The sequence below is a fragment of the Oncorhynchus mykiss genome, chromosome 29 (genome assembly GCF_057628025.1).
Source record: "Oncorhynchus mykiss isolate SJ-2025 chromosome 29, ASM5762802v1, whole genome shotgun sequence".
Lineage (NCBI taxonomy): Eukaryota > Metazoa > Chordata > Actinopteri > Salmoniformes > Salmonidae > Oncorhynchus > Oncorhynchus mykiss.
The window spans coordinates 33,645,001-33,664,001 of NC_143050.1; the positions used below are offsets into that span (position 1 = coordinate 33,645,001).

At 46.4% G+C, this 19,001-nt stretch overlaps 1 protein-coding gene across 4 annotated transcripts in view; it reads left to right on the forward strand.

Annotated features, from left to right (window-relative positions):
• The window catches only part of LOC110509692 (phosphatidylinositol 3-kinase regulatory subunit alpha), a 42,579-nt gene extending 24,000 nt beyond the window's left edge, over positions 1–18,579 (forward strand). The window contains exons 3-14 of one of the 4 annotated variants that reach the window (XM_021590728.3): positions 1,726–1,818; positions 2,293–2,367; positions 2,500–2,631; positions 3,520–3,721; positions 5,511–5,593; positions 13,279–13,486; positions 13,602–13,782; positions 13,915–14,183; positions 14,299–14,475; positions 14,601–14,675; positions 14,844–15,014; positions 15,482–18,579. In XM_021590728.3, coding sequence (XP_021446403.1) covers positions 1,726–1,818; positions 2,293–2,367; positions 2,500–2,631; positions 3,520–3,721; positions 5,511–5,593; positions 13,279–13,486; positions 13,602–13,782; positions 13,915–14,183; positions 14,299–14,475; positions 14,601–14,675; positions 14,844–15,014; positions 15,482–15,671 — 1,856 coding nt within the window. In that variant the 3' untranslated portion in view covers positions 15,672–18,579. Of the gene's footprint in view, positions 1–1,725; positions 1,819–2,292; positions 2,368–2,499; positions 2,632–3,519; positions 3,722–5,510; positions 5,594–9,268; positions 10,237–11,143; positions 11,765–13,278; positions 13,487–13,601; positions 13,783–13,914; positions 14,184–14,298; positions 14,476–14,600; positions 14,676–14,843; positions 15,015–15,481 lie in introns of those variants that run through there. The other 3 variants (XM_021590731.3, XM_021590729.3, XM_021590730.3) reach the window with 3 other exon arrangements.
• Positions 18,580–19,001: the final 422 nt, after the last annotated feature.

The window sequence follows — 19,001 nt, forward strand, 5'->3', positions numbered from 1 at the left end:
ATCTTATTGTCGTTATCACAAAGGTAAATCAAGTCTTATCTGTAATGTAGGACTGCTTTAATGTTTCTATACATGTAGATCTAGGACATGATTGTGTTGGCGTTGCTATGCATTTTATCCTGCATGTGGACTTTCTGTAGCGATGGGGCCCGGTGGACTTTCTGTAGCGATGGGGCCCGGTGGACTTTCTGTAGCGATGGGGCCCGGTGGACTTTCTGTAGCGATGGGGCCCGGTGTAAATTTAGCCCCAGATTGTGAAGTGAGTTTCCCAGAAGCGGGAGGCCAAGGCTGGTCGGGCTTTGGCAGTGAAGGGAGGACAGCAGTGTAGGATGTCGTTCTGGACAGGGAGGTTACACCTCCAAGCCGTGCAGAGGTGGCACTGGATGGCTAGCTCTCTATTTGGGGGAACGTTGGCGTTCCATTAGCTCAAAGTTCACTGCTTCTGAGAATCCCGCTCCTCTTTTTGTTTTGGTCCGTGTGGCGCGTTCCACACAGTAATGTCTTCCAGATGACCGTTGTCTCGAGCCGACACGGGAGAGCATGTTTGGTGGTTAAAGGTCTCTCTCTCTCTTCTGATCCAGTCGGTTCACACGCAACCGGACAGAGTTTTTCATTTTAAATTCAGTGTCCGGTGTGAAACGAGGACATGGCAATACATATGGCAGATCATTATTTAGCCTAGCAAGCAGCCTCCTGGGGGAGCGAACGTTTCCAGGCTAATGACCGGCATGTATCCGTAGATGGCTATGCTAGATGCCCACTTTCATGCCCGTTTACAAAAAAGTTCAACAATTTCAGGGTAGAGGGAGAGAGGAGAGAGAGAGGGGGGGGGAAGTAAATGTAAAAGGGTCTCCATTCATGGTTGTCTGCATTTGAAACTGCAGACTCAAAGCTTTGAACAGTTGGGCCTTTCAGAAAAGTGACCTTTTTTAAAAATAACCTTTTTTGCAAATCCAAATAAAATCTGTGCCAGCCCCCGGAGCCTTTCATGTCCACCACACCTGAATGCTAAGATTTAATGAGAAGAAGAAAGAAATAAAAAAAAAAACCTGGCTAGACCTGGCTTTCCTCAGACCTGGCTTTCCTCAGACCTGGCTTGGCTCATGCATATCACTGGGTGTTTGCTTGGTCCAACCCAGCGTAACCTGAATGGTATCTACTGCTCAGCCCCTCTCTAACCTGAATCGGTCGGTTGTCTTTTGGTCTCTCCACCACTCCTTTGGTCTGGTGTCTTCTATACCCTTTTGAAGTTGCGCTCCAGTCCCAAATCGCCCTTCCTGCCCAGTTGAAAGGCACAGCCGCTCTCTGCCCACCATGTGAACGCATGGCAAAGTGGGATTAATATATTAACAGCTTGCCTGAGGGGTGGGGATGGAGGCCAACTTGGTGGTGGGACTGAAGTGTGGAAGCCCAAAATGGACCCCTTTGTGTCTTGTTAGAGGGTGGGAGAGATTGACTCTTGCATATAACCAACAAGGGCTTGGTTAAACAAGGGTTGGGCAATTTAAAAAAAATAAAATACATAAAAAAATAAAATACTGAATTTCAATTCACTTCCTGATACGTTTTAAATGAAATTGACCCCAACCAACCTCCAACTCATACCCTCCCAGTCCGTCTTTCTCTTAGCCTTCACCGTTTTGTTACCTATTGAATCCTGAAGATGACCTTGTTAAGTGAAAATGACAAACTAAAACCACTTCCTCTCTTCTTCTCGTCTTCCAGGCTCAGCCCTACTGGACCTGACAGAGCAGTTTTCCCTCCCAGAGACGGCTCCCCCCATGCTTGCCAGGCTGCTGGAGGCCATTGAGAAGAAAGGTGAGCTGAGCTGGCCAGTACACACCGGACTAATACAAAAAAATGGCCTATATTTGCATTCTAGAAGATTCACTGCTTGTTTATCAACAACATGATTTCATTTAGTTGGGGGCAGCAGGTAGCCTAGTGGTTAGAGTGTTGGACTAGTAACCGATAGGTTGCTAGTACGAATCCCCGAGCTGACGAGGTAAAACGCTGATCTATCGTTCTTCCCCTGAACAAGGCAGTTAACCCACTGTTCCTAGTCCATCATTGTAAATAACAATGTGTTCTTTACTGACGTGCCTAGTTAAATTAAGGTTAAATAAAACATTTAAAAATATATTTTTTTTTCTCCTTAAATCTGAATAGTTTCATAGTGATTTTATGGACTTTCCAGGAATCAAAGTAATTGCATTTCAGCTATGCGCTTTCCAGGAATCAAAGTAATTGCATTTCAGCTAGTGGTATCATGTGCTCCTTGATTTGGCGTAGGTCTGGACAATCCAACTCTGTACAGAACCTTCACAGCCGGTGGTGGACTAGATGTCAGACAGTGCTTTGACACTGGTGAGCGGAATTCATCTTCTTCACTTATTTCCACCCAAATTCAATGTCTTTTTATTTAAAAAAACGACAACAAAGTGCGTTTTTTATATAAAAAGCAGTTAGACCGTGAGCAAATGTATGTGTTGTGTTCAGATCCTCCCTCAGCAGACCTGGACCAGATGGACCTGCAGATGTTGTGTGACGGTCTGAGTCGGTACCTGCAGGACCTTCCCCAGCCTGTCATCCTACCAGCCATTTACACTCAGCTGGTCCACACCGCCCAAGGTACACACACACACACACACACGGTAAACACTGCCATTCACTCTCGTCAGAATACACCACATGATTACAACCATTATTCTATAGCACCCGCTGTTTCCTTGCTGTTTTACTCGAAAGTGGGTCGAGTCAAAATCAGCATGTTGGTTAGAGGTTGACATTTGTTTGTAGGTCTCAGCAATAATGCTGAATATTTGGGCCTTACCCCAACCCAAAGGTACACAGCAGTCCTAACCTAATCTTCCATTGGCTGGACGATGGAACACTCTGTACTTTGAGATTGGAGAGGGTACCCAGAGGACCTAGAGCCTAGTGTCAATATCCACCCGTTGGCCCTTACACAGAGAGAGAGACACACTATCTCTTTCTCTATCGCTCTCTTTCTCCCTTCCCCCATTTCTTAGGTTCGCTCTCTGTCTTGGGTTGTCTGTCTTTCTCTCTCTCTCTCTCTCTCTCGCCTTTTGAACCTCTGTCCCTCCCTTCTCTGTATCTCTACATCTGTCGTGGGTTCTCTCCTTCTCCCTCCCTTTGTTCTGTTCTTCAGTGCTCGCTGGATTATCGTTCTGTCACATGGCCAGAGACAGGATATCTGTGGTTAATAGCAACTAAAATAAGCCTGAGGGTTTATCTCCCACATCTCAGTGCTAGCCAATCATCTGCAAGTGTACCTTGCACTCCTCACTCATTGTCGAGCACACACAATCTCAATGTGGTTTTCTAACACGACGACTGCACACAGGGCTCTTTTCTTCTTCGTCTTCCCGCCACCCCATTGGTCGAAGGGAAGCCTGCTCGCCTCACACATCTGTAGCTACAACTGAGGGAGCTTTTGGAAGGGTTTTGTCAGTGTGACATTCCTTCTTCTCTGACGTGTGTGTGTGGGTCCCACAGAGGTGCAGAGCCCTGAGGAGTGTGCCCAGCAGCTGCGTCACATCGCCAGCGCACCCAGCCTTCCGGCCCAGTACTGGCTCACCTTCCACTGCCTGCTGCGCCACTGGTCCCGGGTGTGTCACAATGCACCCAAGAACCTGCTCAGCTCCCGCACGCTCGGTGAGATCTTCAGCCCGGTGCTCTTCAGACAGCAGGCTGCCAGGTGGGTGGAAGAGACAGACAGGCACACTGACTTACACTGACTGGCGCACGCTGACTGACTGGCGCACGCTGACTGACTGGCGCACGCTGACTGACTGGCGCACGCTGACTGACTGGCGCACGCTGACTGACTGGCGCACGCTGACTGACTGGCGCACGCTGACTGACTGGCGCACGCTGACTGACTGGCGCACGCTGACTGACTGGCGCACGCTGACTGACTGGCGCACGCTGACTGACTGGCGCACGCTGACTGACTGGCGCACGCTGACTGACTGGCGCACGCTGACTGACTGGCGCACGCTGACTGACTGGCGCACGCTGACTGACTGGCGCACGCTGACTGACTGACTGGCGCACGCTGACTGACTGACTGGCGCACGCTGACTGACTGACTGGCGCACGCTGACTGACTGGCGCACGCTGACTGACTGGCGCACGCTGACTGACTGACTGACTGGCGCACGCTGACTGACTGACTGACTGGCGCACGCTGACTGACTGACTGACTGGCGCACGCTGACTGACTGACTGACTGGCGCACGCTGACTGACTGACGCGCGCGCGCTGACTGACTGACTGGCTGACTGGCGCGCGCTGACTGACTGACTGACTGGCGCGCGCTGACTGACTGACTGACTGACTGACTGGCGCGCGCTGACTGACTGACTGGCGCGCGCTGACTGACTGACTGGCGCGCGCTGACTGACTGACTGGCGCGCGCTGACTGACTGACTGGCGCGCGCTGACTGACTGACTGGCGCGCGCTGACGGACTGACTGGCGCGCGCTGACGGACTGACTGGCGCGCGCTGACTGACTGACTGGCGCGCGCTGACTGACTGACTGGCGCGCGCTGACTGACTGACTGGCGCGCGCTGACTGACTGACTGGCGCGCGCTGACTGACTGACTGGCGCGCGCTGACTGACTGACTGGCGCGCGCTGACTGACTGACTGGCGCGCGCTGACTGACTGACTGGCGCGCGCTGACTGACTGACTGGCGCGCGCTGACTGACTGACTGGCGCGCGCTGACTGACTGACTGGCGCGCGCTGACTGACTGACTGGCGCGCGCTGACTGACTGACTGGCGCGCGCTGACTGACTGACTGGCGCGCGCTGACTGACTGACTGGCGCGCGCTGACTGACTGACTGGCGCGCGCTGACTGACTGACTGACTGGCGCGCGCTGACTGACTGACTGACTGGCGCGCGCTGACTGACTGACTGACTGGCGCGCGCTGACTGACTGACTGACTGGCGCGCGCTGACTGACTGACTGGCGCGCGCTGACTGACTGACGGACGCGCGCTGGCTGACGCACGCACGCACGCACGCACTCTGACGCACGCACGTACGCACACTGACGCACGCACGCTGACTGACGCACTGACGCACGCACGCTGACTGACGCACTGACGCACGCACGCTGACTGACGCACTGACGCACGCACGCTGACTGACGCACTGACGCACGCACGCTGACTGACGCACTGACGCACGCTGACTGACGCACTGACGCACGCTGACTGACTGACTGACTGACGCACGCACGCTGACTGACGCACGCACGCACGCTGACTGGCTGTGAAAGGATTAGGTTGGGAAGCTGTGATGTAGCAATTAAAGGAGCCGGGCTTGAAGTCCCATCAGTTAGAGACCGAGAGAGAGAGACCATGCACAGATTAACCAGAGCAGCAGGGCCAGTCAGCTGCCTGGAAAATCACCGAATCAATTTGACTTTCATTTCGTCCTTTTTTCTTCTTTCTTCTACTTGTTCACATCATCAGCTGTGAGCCCAGCCCAGATGCTCACATCAAGATCATCGAGACCCTTGTGACCAGCGAATGGACAGAAGCCCAGGCTGCTCCAGGTAAGAACTCACATTCCTCTCTTCTGTTATTCAGCATGTAGTATGCTCTTCTGGTTGGGGGTGTATGCAGAGCTTTAGAGTGATTGTCGCTGTATCTCAGTTCTATATTTAAAGCTAAAGAAACTAATGCCCATCCTTGCCTCTGTGAAAGAGATTTACGTTCATGTGCTGTACTGTGTTATAGAAAGTTAAAACTACATAATCACACTGCACTGTGCACAAACAGGTCACTATTGTGGGACAAAAATCGCTACTTCAATTTTTATACAAAAATGTCTGTTTTAAATATCACTACGCTGTTTTTGATATACCACGGCAAATGACTACAAACCAATATTAATATTAAAACCTTTTATTAAACACATTATTTTCCATTGGATCGAACCTAGCATTTGGTTTGCTTCGTGTATACTTAGCGTTGGAACCTGCAAAGCATTCTCCTGAGATTTTGGTAATGAGCCTCTTTATCTACTTCCCCCGGAGTCAGATGAGCTTCCCCTCTGTCCAGTATGTTAGAGGCAATTTTGCGAGTCAATGCTAACTACCATTAGCTCAATGACTAGAAGTCCATGGTATCTAACTAACAGTTATGCAAATGGATAAATATACAGTGTATTCCGAAAGTATGCAGACCCCTTGACTTTTTCCAAATGTTGTTACTTTACAGCCTTGTTCTAAAATTGATTAAATAATTTCAAATCCTTATCAATACCCCATAATGACATCCTGTTTCCATTGATCATCAATGTTTCAACAACTTGATTGGAGTCCACCTGAACACCTGGCCTCCTCCATTCTTAAATGGAAGAAGTTAGGAACCACCAAGACTCTTCCTAGAGCTGGCCGCCCAGCCAAACTGAGCAATCGGGGGAGAAGGGCCTTGATCACCTCCGATCAAGAACCCAATAGTCACTCTGACAGAGCTTTAGAGTTCCTCTTTGGAGATGGGAGAACCATCCAGAAGGACAACAATCTCTACAGCACCCCACCAATCAGGCCTTTATGGTAGAGTGGCCAGATGGAAGCCACTCCTCTGTAAAAGGCACATGACAGCCTGCTTGTAGTTTGCCAAAAGGAACCTAAAGGACTCTGACAATGAGGAACAAGATTCTCTGATGAAACGAAGATTGAACTATTTTGGCCTGAATGCCAATCGTCACTTCTGGAGGAAACCTGGAACCATCCCTACGGTGTAGCATGGTGGTGGCGTTTTTCAGAGTCAGGGACTGGGAGACTAGTCAGGATCAAGGGAAAGATGAATGGAGCAAAGTACAGAGAAATCCTTGATGACAAAACTGCTCCAGATGGCTCAGAACCTCAGACTCAGGCGGAGGTCCACCTTCCAACAGGATTACGACCCTAATCACACAGCCAAGACAACGCAGGTCTCTGAATATCCTCGAGTGGCCCAGCCAGAGCCCGGACTTGAACCCACTTGAACATCTCTGTAGAGACCTGAAAATAACTGTGCAGTGACGCTCCCCATCCAATCTGACAGAGCTTGAAAGGATCTGCAGAGCAGAATGGGAGAAACTCCCCCAAATACAGGTGTGCCAAGCTTGTAGCATCATACCCAAGAAGACAAGGCTGTAATCGCTGCCAAAAGTGCTTCAACAAAGTACTGAGTAAAGGGTCTGAATACGTATGTAAATGTGATATTTCAGGTTTGTTTTTTGTTTTTGCAAAAATTTCTATAAACCTGTTTTGGCTTTGTCATTATAGGATATTGTGTGTAGATTGATGAGGGGGGAAAGAACTATTGAATCAATTTTAGAATCAAATAAAATAACATTTTTGAATAAAATGTGAAACAAGTCAAGGGGTCTGAATACTTTCCAAATGCACTGTATCTTAGACTAAGGCTGCAGGGATAAAGGGATTGGGATGAACTCATGGATACCACTTCAATGTTTCTGCAATTTGCATAACTGTTTGTACGATACCCATGGACATCCAGTCGTTGCGCTAACGCTGGTTAGCATTGGCTCGCAAAACTACTTCTAACATCCTTCATACAGGATGCAGAGACACAAAAAATGGTATCCACAAGTTCATGTGACTCTGGGGAAGCAGATAACATGCTTAATTGCCAACATCCTAAAGTGTCCCTTTAACCCATAGCCTCAATAATGGGATCTTAAACTGTGTTGTGTAAGAAGGGGTTGTGTTCATTTTTGGTTTGGTGCCGAGGGTAGAGCCACCTTCCCCTTTTGAACAGGAAATCAGTGGCTTGTTGAGATCAAAGTGAATAGTTGATGTAGTGTTTTTTTTTAGGTGGATTCCATCAAACGTGCTGTGCACAGAAGAACCATCGGTTTTAATTATGTTAGACTGTACCGTGGCCAGAAATACACAGAACTAAAGTTTGAACATTTCATCAATTCATGTTGTGACGGAATGAAACCATATTGTGGGAAAAGCTATGATATATATATATATTTTTTCCCCCACATAATCGGTGGGGTGTGGACTAAGCTAGCGTTCTCGTGTGGGAGTGCACAATGTTGCGTGGCACGGTTGTGTTCTTACAGTTGCTTGTTGAAACAGCCTTTAGGCAGCCCGGGGGCCCATTGCCTGGCTGTCACTGTTTTAAAAAGTTGTATTATCTGTCGGGGCCTATTTCTAACATCCATCTCGCTCGGGCTGCTGTCTGTAGTTCACACCTGCAGGAGCAATGGGCCGACGGGGGAGGTGGGCGGGCTGGTGGGCAAGGACGAGCACGAACACTCAACACCGCACGCTTTGACTTCTCTCTCTGCTGAACCAGCCAGGTCCCTTCCTGTGTCAAACACACACACACACACACACACACACACACACTATGTGCCATGCACCGACACTCGTGAAACACGCATACATACCAGGTAGGTTGGACTCGGAGGGGAGCAGTTTGTCATTCAGTTGTGTTTAACACCACACGTGTGTACGTGGGGATCTTTTGAGAGCACGTGTGAGACTTTCTACGAAAGTGTGGGTATGTGTACTGTCTGCAAATACGTGTTTCTCTGAATGATAGTCTGTCTGTCTGTGTGCGTGTCTGTATGCCTCCTCCCAGTTACTGGGAGCCTATTTTTAAGTAAGCAGCCAAAGGCCACTTAGATTGGGTTGGCTGGAAACTCGGTCCGTTCCACAGAGCACCTCTTGTTACACCACGATCAGACTGACAGCGTCATTGTGTTTTGGTACACCAGAAGTACATTCATTTCCAATGGAGCGCTGCGTTTGCCTTGCACCAACCAATGCCTTGCAGTTTCAGTGCATTCTGTGTGGCGTGTATGTTGAATTTATTCAACACGTATGAAATTGTATGCGTCAACTGGACAGAAATAGTAGGATAAAGGCGAAATGTTGAACTTTTGTTACACACACATCCACAAATGTTTGGATTACATATTGAAAAAAATGTTTGACTGCTGAATTTATTTACGCATCATTGATGCAGTGACACTGTCGTGAGATTGAGGCGTAAGCCCGGCGGCTGCTCCTACTTCCTAGGCCCACACTGCTCTCCCCTCTGCCTCACCCTTCTAACCCCGCCCCCCCTCCCCGCTGGCTCCTTCCACACACCCCTCCCAGCCCCCAAAGTGCCCAGCTCAGCAAATATTTGAACCTGTGCGAGTTAATCATAAGACTGACCCCCACCCCCCCCTTCGGTCGGCACTAGGGCCAGGTTTCAGAGTGGGCAGACAGGGTCAACAGCAAGGCAGCAGCTCAGCTAATCATTAGAGCCACTGAACACGCCGATTGGCACGTGTGCTTTTCTGTTGCTCATTAGAAAAAGGACATTTCAGTCTTGGAAGTAGCCTATTTCCTATTCCTCAAAATCCCCTGAATGAATCTAATGTAACTCAAGAAATCTGTCATTAATTTAGACTATTTTCTTGGAGGATGTTTTAGTTGAGCTATTTTACATCTAAGGTGTTTGGTGGGCGCAGTATTTCTCAAGTTAAAAGATGCGCGATGTGTAAACAAGGTCTGGCTATTGGGCAGGTCTGTCTCACTGTCTATGCTATTGGATATAGAGCAATCACTGCAGCTGTTCACCCTGTGTTAGTGGGGAAATGTAAATCGTCAAATCACTGCCCAACCTTCATATACCTGTTGTGACCAAAATTATCCTATTTACACCTTGAGGTAAATTTTGGCACTAGAATAACGGTTTCTGACTCATATCGATGCCACATAGGTCGTTTTCAAAGGGTTTTGTTGCTTTTTGAAGGCAGTTCCTCTTTAACCAGCGGTCCCCACTCGCACAGCCCTCCTCAGCCTGGCATAACATTTAGAGAGGAAGGGAGGGAGGGGGAGGGGGAGCTGTACAGAGAGGCACGCAGCCCTCTCACTGTTACACCACCCGTGTCAGATCAAGGAGCAAGCCAGGCAGTCAGGCAAGCACCTGCCTCCAAGCCAAGCCAGAGAGTTACCGGATTACCTGGATTTCATTAAGTACCGCTGAACGGACCGTCACCTCTCTAAGAACCAAAGTAAAATAATCTTGTTTAAGCCACGGAATGGACATTTTCAGAAGGACTTGAGAGAGTTCTATCTAGAGCTCTGTCTGTTTGGATTTTACACACCGTTATTGGGAGATTTAAACAAAAGACACACCACTGGTGCCTTATACCAGAACATGCACAACTTGCAACGTAAGTTTGAGATCTTGAATCGTTGCAAATCTGACACACTGGATAAGTTTCAAGGGTTTATTGCTAATGCAAGGGCTTCAGCAAAACCTTGAGACAATGAATTTTTAGATAGATGTATAGGCCAGATAGAAAATGTTAAATAAATGTGCTGGGTAACAGTGGAGCAGGCTATGGGACAGAAACGAGACTGACAGGTTTTTTTTTAAATGTATTTTTATTTTATGGCCAGTCTCCTGGAGCCGTCAAGGAGAACAGGTTTTCCTCAAGCCATCGCTCGCTCGCTCTCCGCTGCTGTACTTTTAGAGACTGTTGGTTCATACAGGCCCCATAGATCACCCTGCCGCCTTTCTGTGTGGTCAGGACGGCACGCTGATTTATCTAGGGACAACAGTGCAGAATGTACCGTTTCAGAGGCAATTTTACAATGATTTACTACCGAGCAAAAAATAAATAAGCCCATGAATATGAAGCACAAGTTGAATAATGTAGGGTTTTCTTTACTTGGATTTAGTGCATGTAGCTAGCTGTTCTTTTTAAATGAGATCACATGCCCTTAAAAAAGTAATACCCAGGTAAAAACTGTCGTCCTTATCACTCCGATAAGCTTTTATCTGGTATACTTTCAGTCAATGTGGCCTATTTCATCATTCCCAAGCTGCCTTTGGAAAGACTCCATTCCCCCCTCCTCTTCTGCCCAATAATCCCCCCCGGAGAATTACTGGTGTATTTTGGAGCCTCCGGGTGACTGGTGGTGGTAAGTGGGTGGCTGTGACCGGGGCAAAGGCTTTAGGACGTGTAGTGGAGCTGCTCTGCCTGGCCTGCCTACGTGCCGCAGCAGCAGCAGAGCTGGTTTTGTCTCTGTGCCAACAGTGGGCTGGACTAAACCGGTACACGACACGCGCGGGGAGGAGGGATTGAGCAACCTGCGGGAGGGAGGGCTGAGAGCTACAGAGCAGGAGAGAAAGAGAGAAGGCTGCAGATTCGTTTCACTCCAACTGCGTTAGAGCTATGAGAAGATGTTCACAGCAGCTATAGTCGGATCTATCTCTGGAAAGGATGCTGTGTACTAAACAGATTATTATAGGGCTATTTTAGCCTGTTTGTGTTCTAGTCTGTATAGACACTGATCTGCACTACAGGGACTGTGCACATTGAGGGATAGCAGCAGCAACTTAAAATGGGAAAAGGCCAGTGAGCTTTCAAAATGACATCATCGCTTTCAGGAAATTAAAGATGCAGGAGTTGTTGTTGACAGTCCCCCCCCGCGCAATTGGCTGTGGTAAGTGATGTAACACATTACTGAGCAAGGAAGCAGGCAAGCTGCCTTTCAAGACGGCTTTTTAAAATGGGTTTTTGAGGTGGTCGTACGAAGAGAGCAGGGCTCCATTCAGAACGGATTACGATTGTATCATTCAAATGTGCAACAAGGCTGTCTCTGAAACATGGGAGGATTTGGAGGACTCTTGTCTGAGACCCGAGTTTGACGTCGATTCTGAACCTTTATTTTACCTAGAGATGGACCCTCCAGGTAGGCAAACTGACTTAGCTCATTAACGCTGGGTGTTGCATGACAAGTCTGTCTCAATGCGTGCCGAGACATTGTATGGCAGGGGGTACGATGGTCTAAGGCTAGCAGCAGCGCAGGAAGTTCCTAAGGCAAATGGTGAGTTCTGGTGGCGGTGAAATGTCACCTTGGCTGTCAGCCCACAACTACTGCCTGCATTGCCATACCCTCTGGCCATCTCTGATCACCTCTTCTGGATCCGTGGATTTAGGCACTGCTGCAACCAGTAGGCTTTCGGAAAGATCCAGCGTTTGGCGAAATCCAGCTAAAGGGAACAGCCCATTTGCATACATTATTCCATCGCCATGGATATGGCTCATGTTATAAATATGTATATTATGCCCATGGCTCGGTGTCTCTCCTGCTACGTTGAAGTCTGAGGTACGCTGCAGCAGGACAGCAGGCAGATGGGGAACAAAGAGAGTGAAGCAGCTCTAGTACGTTTAAAAATAGCCTTCTGCCATTTCAGCTCAGCTCCCTCCTGCCTGCACCTCTGAAAGAGTGGCAGCTATATCGAGTGAGCCTGAGTCATTCGTGTGATTAACCATTCCAATGCAGCGATTAGGGCTTATTGATTCTGAGTGCTAGCAGCATGAAATAGGAATGGGGGAATTTGCATTAGGGAGAATGCTGTTGCTTAGAAGAAACCATTTGGAAGAGAAGGGACTGGATGTGTTCAACGCAACGTGGTGATATGAGGTTTTTTCGACCATGGAGCTTGGTGGGTTCATTGGTTTCTCTACAGACAGTTATATTGGTGGATATGTGGCTGAGTTATAGTATTTACATGATGATTCTGCAATGGTTTACAGCTTTTTGCATTTGAGCTGCAGGCCCAAAGCTGCGCTCCATTAGGTCTGAAATTATGCAGTGTCATTTATTTTTTCCCTTTTTTTGTGGCCGTTTTGCAGAAAGGCAGAGATTATCTGTGTGCGGCGTAATTGGGGCAACAGATGGGGTTGATTTCTCGTTGTTGCGATTTATGGTTAGGTCCCAACACGGAGGAGTGAAGGGGGTTATTTTTTTTTCTTGAATGTAATCCATTCTCCCTTACTCACTCACTCTTTTTTTTCTCTCTCTCTCACTTGCGCTCTCTTTCTTGCTCTCTCTCTCAATGTTGGAGAGCAGTGTTTTTCTTTCAGCCCAATGTAATCAAGTGGAAAGGATTGGAGGTAGAAAGCCGTATCCTCCCACTGTTCTAACTGCCGCAGACGTTTGATCAGGTTCAAATGGCTCTCTTAATTGTCCACTAAGCAAATGGAATAATATTTTCCACTCGCAGCTAGAGTAAAATATATTTCTACAACCCCTTTCAGCTCCCCCCTGGCATACTGGCTTAGCATTACATTATATAGACTATGCCAGGGGTGACATCACTCCTGATAACGACATGCTCCTGTTTTAATGCAATAGGCAATTGACTGTATCATCATCACATGAACTAAGCAGCCCTCTCTCTCCCCTCTCGAACAATACAGCCCTACCTCCCAAGCCGCCCAAACCCACAGCCCCTGCTGTCACTAACAACGGTATGAACAACAACATGGCGCTGCAGGACGGCGAATGGTACTGGGGAGACATCTCCCGCGAGGAGGTCAACGAGAAGCTGAGGGACACGGCCGACGGTACGTTCTTGGTCCGTGATGCCTCCACCAAGATGCACGGCGACTACACGCTCACTTTGAGGTAAGTCTTTTTCCTTCCCTCGAAAAAGACTCACTTCGCACCTCCTCTATAACTAGTGTTTGTTGAATATTTCATTTTTATTTGGTCCCCCCTCCCTATTGGTCTCCACTTACAGAAAAGGGGGTAACAATAAGCTGATCAAGATATTCCACCGGGATGGGAAATACGGCTTTTCGGACCCCCTGACCTTCAACTCAGTAGTGGAGCTCATCAACCACTACCGCAATGAGTCGCTGGCCCAATACAACCCCAAGCTAGACGTCAAGCTGCAGTTCCCCGTCTCCAAACACCAGCAGGTAACCGTCAGCATGATCATAAAATGTATTTGTTTAGGACTTTTCACACAATGCGTCATAGCTCAAAAGCCTTGGCAAATGAGTCACTGTAGATCTACAGCTCTACTCCATTTCTTCGCCTCCCCTTCTCAGGATCAGGTGGTGAAGGAGGACAACATCGAGGCTGTGGGGAAGAAGCTCCATGAGTACCACCAGCAGTATCAGGAGAAAAACCGAGAGTATGACCGCCTCTACGAGGAGTACACCAGGACGTCCCAGGAAATCCAAATGAAGAGGACAGCGATCGAAGCCTTCAACGAAACCATCAAGATCTTCGAGGAGCAGTGCCAAACGCAAGAGCGGTACAGCAAAGAGTACATTGAGAAGTTCAGGAGGGAAGGCAATGACAAGGAGATCCAGAGGTAAGGGCTTGATCTAGACCCCCCAAAAAAACTGCCCAAAAAATTACATTTGGACATTGTTTTCTTATCTGATCAACTTCTTAATGCTTCATAACTGAGTGATTGTTTTCCTCAGGATCATGGGCAACTATGAGAAGCTGAAGTCTCGTATCAGTGAGATCGTGGACAGCAAGCGGCGTCTGGAGGAGGATCTGAAGAAGCAGGCCGCTGACTACCGAGAGATCGACAAACGGATGAACAGCATCAAGCCCGACCTCATCCAGCTCCGCAAGACCAGGGATCAGTACCTCATGTAAGTATCACCTCCTAGTTTCAAATCAATTCAAGTAACTTTATTTTTCTGGTGATGGGAACGTCTTGTAAAGGTCTCGATACTACCAGTCTCTAATCGGTCTTGTCATGGTTCTTGTATTCCAGGTGGTTGACCCAGAAGGGTGTCAGGCAGAAGAAGCTCAACGAGTGGCTGGAAATCAAGAACGAGAACACGGAAGAGTGAGTATTATAGACTGACCTTCCATACATTTTTATGTTCCTGGTATCTAACGTTGGCAAAGTTATGGGACAAGCAATGGGGAATCGCATCGCACCATTGTTAAATGGTTTGCCATTTGATTTCAAACTTTAAGTGCCTAACTCCCTCCGTCCATCTATGTTCTCCAGTCAATACTCTATGGTGGATGACGATGAGGACCTCCCGCACCACGACGAGCGCTCCTGGAAGCTGGGCAACATCAACCGGCTGCAGGCTGAGGCACTCCTCCGGGGGAAGAGAGACGGAACATTCTTGGTCCGAGACAGCAGCAAGGCAGGATGCTACGCCTGCAGTGTTGTGTACGTATAAAGACCTTGTACTCATTCTACTTTCGTTCTATAGTATAGTCATGTAAGCATCTACCTGATCCTGAAATGACCCTACCAGCATTTGGTTACTGATGCAATGTAATTTACCTCAGCGTTTGTATGGCTGTAGCTTGACAGTGTTCCCTTGAAGGATCAGACTGTGCTGCACCTACACCCTTTCTGTTTACCTCAACCTGAAGTCAAGCTGTTTGCTTCTACACTGTTCAGCACATTGACGTTGGCACTGCAAACACAAATTCAGAGACTGTAGACTTTACAGGAACAGGTGTAGACACTGCAGCTCAACCATGTCTAGAGTGAACCTCGTGTGACCAAGGGCTTGATGATTAGTCAAGTCGTAGAGTCATGTGTGCCCTAGTGCTGGGAACAAAAAAGTACAATCTGACCTAATAGAATATGACTTGACGTTTCTCTCCTTCTCCGTCTCTCCTCTCCAGTGTGGAAGGTGAGGTGAAGCACTGTGTCATCAACAAGACGCCCTCAGGGTTTGGCTTTGCCGAACCTTACAACCTGTACAACTCGCTCAAAGAACTGGTCCTCCACTATCAGCACACGTCACTGGTCCAGCACAATGACTCTCTGAATGTTACGCTAGCGCACCCCGTCTACGCACAGCAGAAGCGGTGAGGACCCTCCTGGCCATTCAGTTGGGCAAAAACATGAAAGAGACTTGTTTTCCTAAAAATGTATATTTATATATTGTGCTCGGACTTTGGACTCAAAGATTTAAAAAATAATAATAATTAAAAACTAGGCCCGTGTCTTGCCTACTAACAGACGTTTGACCCACGAGAGAGGAAAGGACTAAAGAGACTAACGCAAAACGAAGCCTGAAAACATTTCAGTGACTGTGAACTGACTGTGAACAGTGGCGAGAGCCTGAATGTAGTCTTGTCTCTCGTGCGTATTGTGGGAGCGCAGAGTCGAGGTGAAACTGCTGAACTCTCTCCCCAGCGGAGGACATTGGAGGCCTTTTCCTAATGGTGCTTGTTCTTTTCAAAGCTTTACCAGCTGGAATGTCAAAACGCAGATAAAACTTGAGTGCATCATTTTTTCTTTTTCTTTTCCCCCTTCTTGCGTTTTTACTTTCAAGTCTATCCCCCTACGGGTGTCTGTGTGTCCATGTGACCAAAACTCACAGTATCTGAAAGCTGTTGGGGGTGTCTAACACACTTGTGTGTGTGTGTGTGTAAGTGTTCAGTGACAGACCATGGATCAGCTGATAAATGTAGCAAAATGGCACTTTTGACAAAGTATAATCGTTTTCTTGAAAAGACTCCTACGGACTTACAGTGCAGAGACTAAACTGTTCTCTACTGTGGATGAGTGAAAATATGGACAGACTTGAAATGGAAATACTTCATTATGTATATATACAGAGGGGAACGTCAGTACACAGCAAACCTACCGCACCATACCAAAAAAAAGCTCAGTTACTGTTCAGTTATGTCCTAATCTGCTATGCAATTATGTATCTCCCTTATTTCTACAAAGTTGTTTTTATGCTGTTGCAAACCCATAATATAAGCTTGTTTTTAATGCTTGAGAAAGTTTATTTCCCATGTAAATATCCAAGAGGATATTTTGTGTCAAAATGCCACGATAAAAACTGCTTCAGATTTTTAAGAAAGTAAATAATAGTAACATATACTTTATTACAAATGACTTTATCAGCAACGGATATAAAGATGGAAAAGATGAGTATTTTATTAGTACTTTTTTTTGCTTCAAACGGATGTTCTCAGGCAGAGCCTTTTGAGTATTTGACAGTTGCTTCAGTCACAAGAAATATTTCTAACATAGCCACGTGTTTTTAGGTCTTTGTCGAAACAACGGTAGCATCCCAAGTGGCACCCTATTCCTTATAGTATACAGGGGATAGTGTGCCATTTAAAATGATGGGAATATTTGTTGATTACTGCAATCATAATGGTGCATGTTGTACTCACCTTTTCAACCATCCATGGAAACAACAGTATAGATTTATTTTGTTATATAACCTTTCCCCCAAGGAAATCAGAGCAAATCGGTGTCTTGAAATGATGGAAATTGTTATTAAAAAGATCAATTGGGAGACATTTTATCTTCCCCTATGCATTGTCCACATTGTATTTTTTTCTGTATCAGAAAATCTTTGGAGTTGTTTACGTGGGTGGATCAACTCATTTCAAATAGTCCGTGATTGCTTATTCTCATACGACATTGTATACCAAGTGGTTCTGTTACTTGGAGAAAGTGCCCACATTTAGCTGCCAACCCACTAGTAAACATTGGTGTCACCGCTGCACATTTCCCAAAACAATTTTTCGACTCCTCGATGTCCATGAGTCTAAATTAGGGTGTTAATCTATAGTACACCGTTAGCATGTGTGGATTTTTCATTATAAAATATTATGATTAACTTTGAATTAGACTCTCATCCAAGCCCAGTCGATTTAAAAATTAAATCAAATTATTTTAGTTTGGTGACATTTTCTTTCAAAGGTAGGCCTACTTGCCTTAAAGTAATTTGTTTAAATCTACACTGGCTGGCATTGTTGGCAAATGTAACCCTCTACATCATCTATCCCTATTAGAAACATGAAATAAATGTGTCGTGTGAGAATTAACCTATTCAATTGTATTTTTAATTCCCCCTTCCCTTTGACATAAATGGCTAGTGAGACATTTCAATCTGGCACCACTATTATACCTATATATTTGCAGGGAGTAAATTTCCACAAATCTCATGGTATACTTAAAGGTTGAAGAGAAAGAGAGGCATTAGATATGTTTCATTCGGGGGAAAAGAAGTGTTGCCAATGTTGGATAAACATTTTTTTCTCTCTGGGTGGAATAGTATGCATGTGTTAAACAGGGCAACGCGAGCGGTGTCTTTTGGTGTGGGTTCTGTTTACAACAATGCATATTTTTCCTTCTTACGTGTATGACCCCATTACCTTTTGTGAGCCCCCCTGGGAGTGGAATTTCGACAAAGCGTAAACAAACTTATAGTCAGTGCAATGTGTACGAGATGTGTTCACATTGTGTAACAGTTTTGTGTCAGTGTGTGACCAAAATTATCATCATGTGGAATTTATTTTGACACATTAAGATGAATTGTTTTCTCTCACATTTGACGTTAACTGTTTCTCTTTTGCTTTGCTCGCATTGGTCAAGGCCAATAACTTCTGAACCAGCTAAAACGAAGCAAGTTTGGATTCAAACTACTATGCCACCTCTGGGACAAATAACCATTGTACTACAGTATACCTTTATACCTTTTCAAGTTTGTTGTATAAATGTAGTTTGATCCCAGGCTGGTCTTGTTTGTTTTACATTTGTCCAAAGTGTCGTCTCGTTCTACACTCTTTTCTTTGGAAAAATCTGCACCATTTTGAGGGTTAGACTTTTCTTTTCTCCCTCAGTTGACACATTCACCTGTGAGGTGATTGTTACAGAAACGTTGTGTGCAATTTACCAATATTCCCCAGTTTTGCTTCAATCGTGTATTGGGCTTTGTTTAAAGAAAATAAACATTTGTTTAAAAAAAAAAGTGAACAACTTTTCAGTGTTATTATTGAAGTAAAATAGCTAATTTTCCACATTGTGACATCCATGTACACACACCAGACAAAAAAAGACAAAAGGCTCCTTTTCAGTTGCAGAACTGTGTACAGCTGGGAGTCTTTTTGAGGTTATGCAAATTGAATGGTGTGGCATTATGGCACAGAATTTGATGTCATCAGTGATAAGACAGAACACTTTGTTCCCTCAAGAGAACATTCACACTGTAATTGAATTTATAGAGGCGTACGTGGTTTTTGCTATTTTAACACACCACTTAATTCTAGAATGGACTTTCTACTTGCAGAAATAGGATGTTAATTATAATTGTATTAAATTAAACATACATTTAGTCATTTAGCAGACACTCTTATCCAGAGTGACTTACAGGAGCAATTAGGGTTGAGTGCC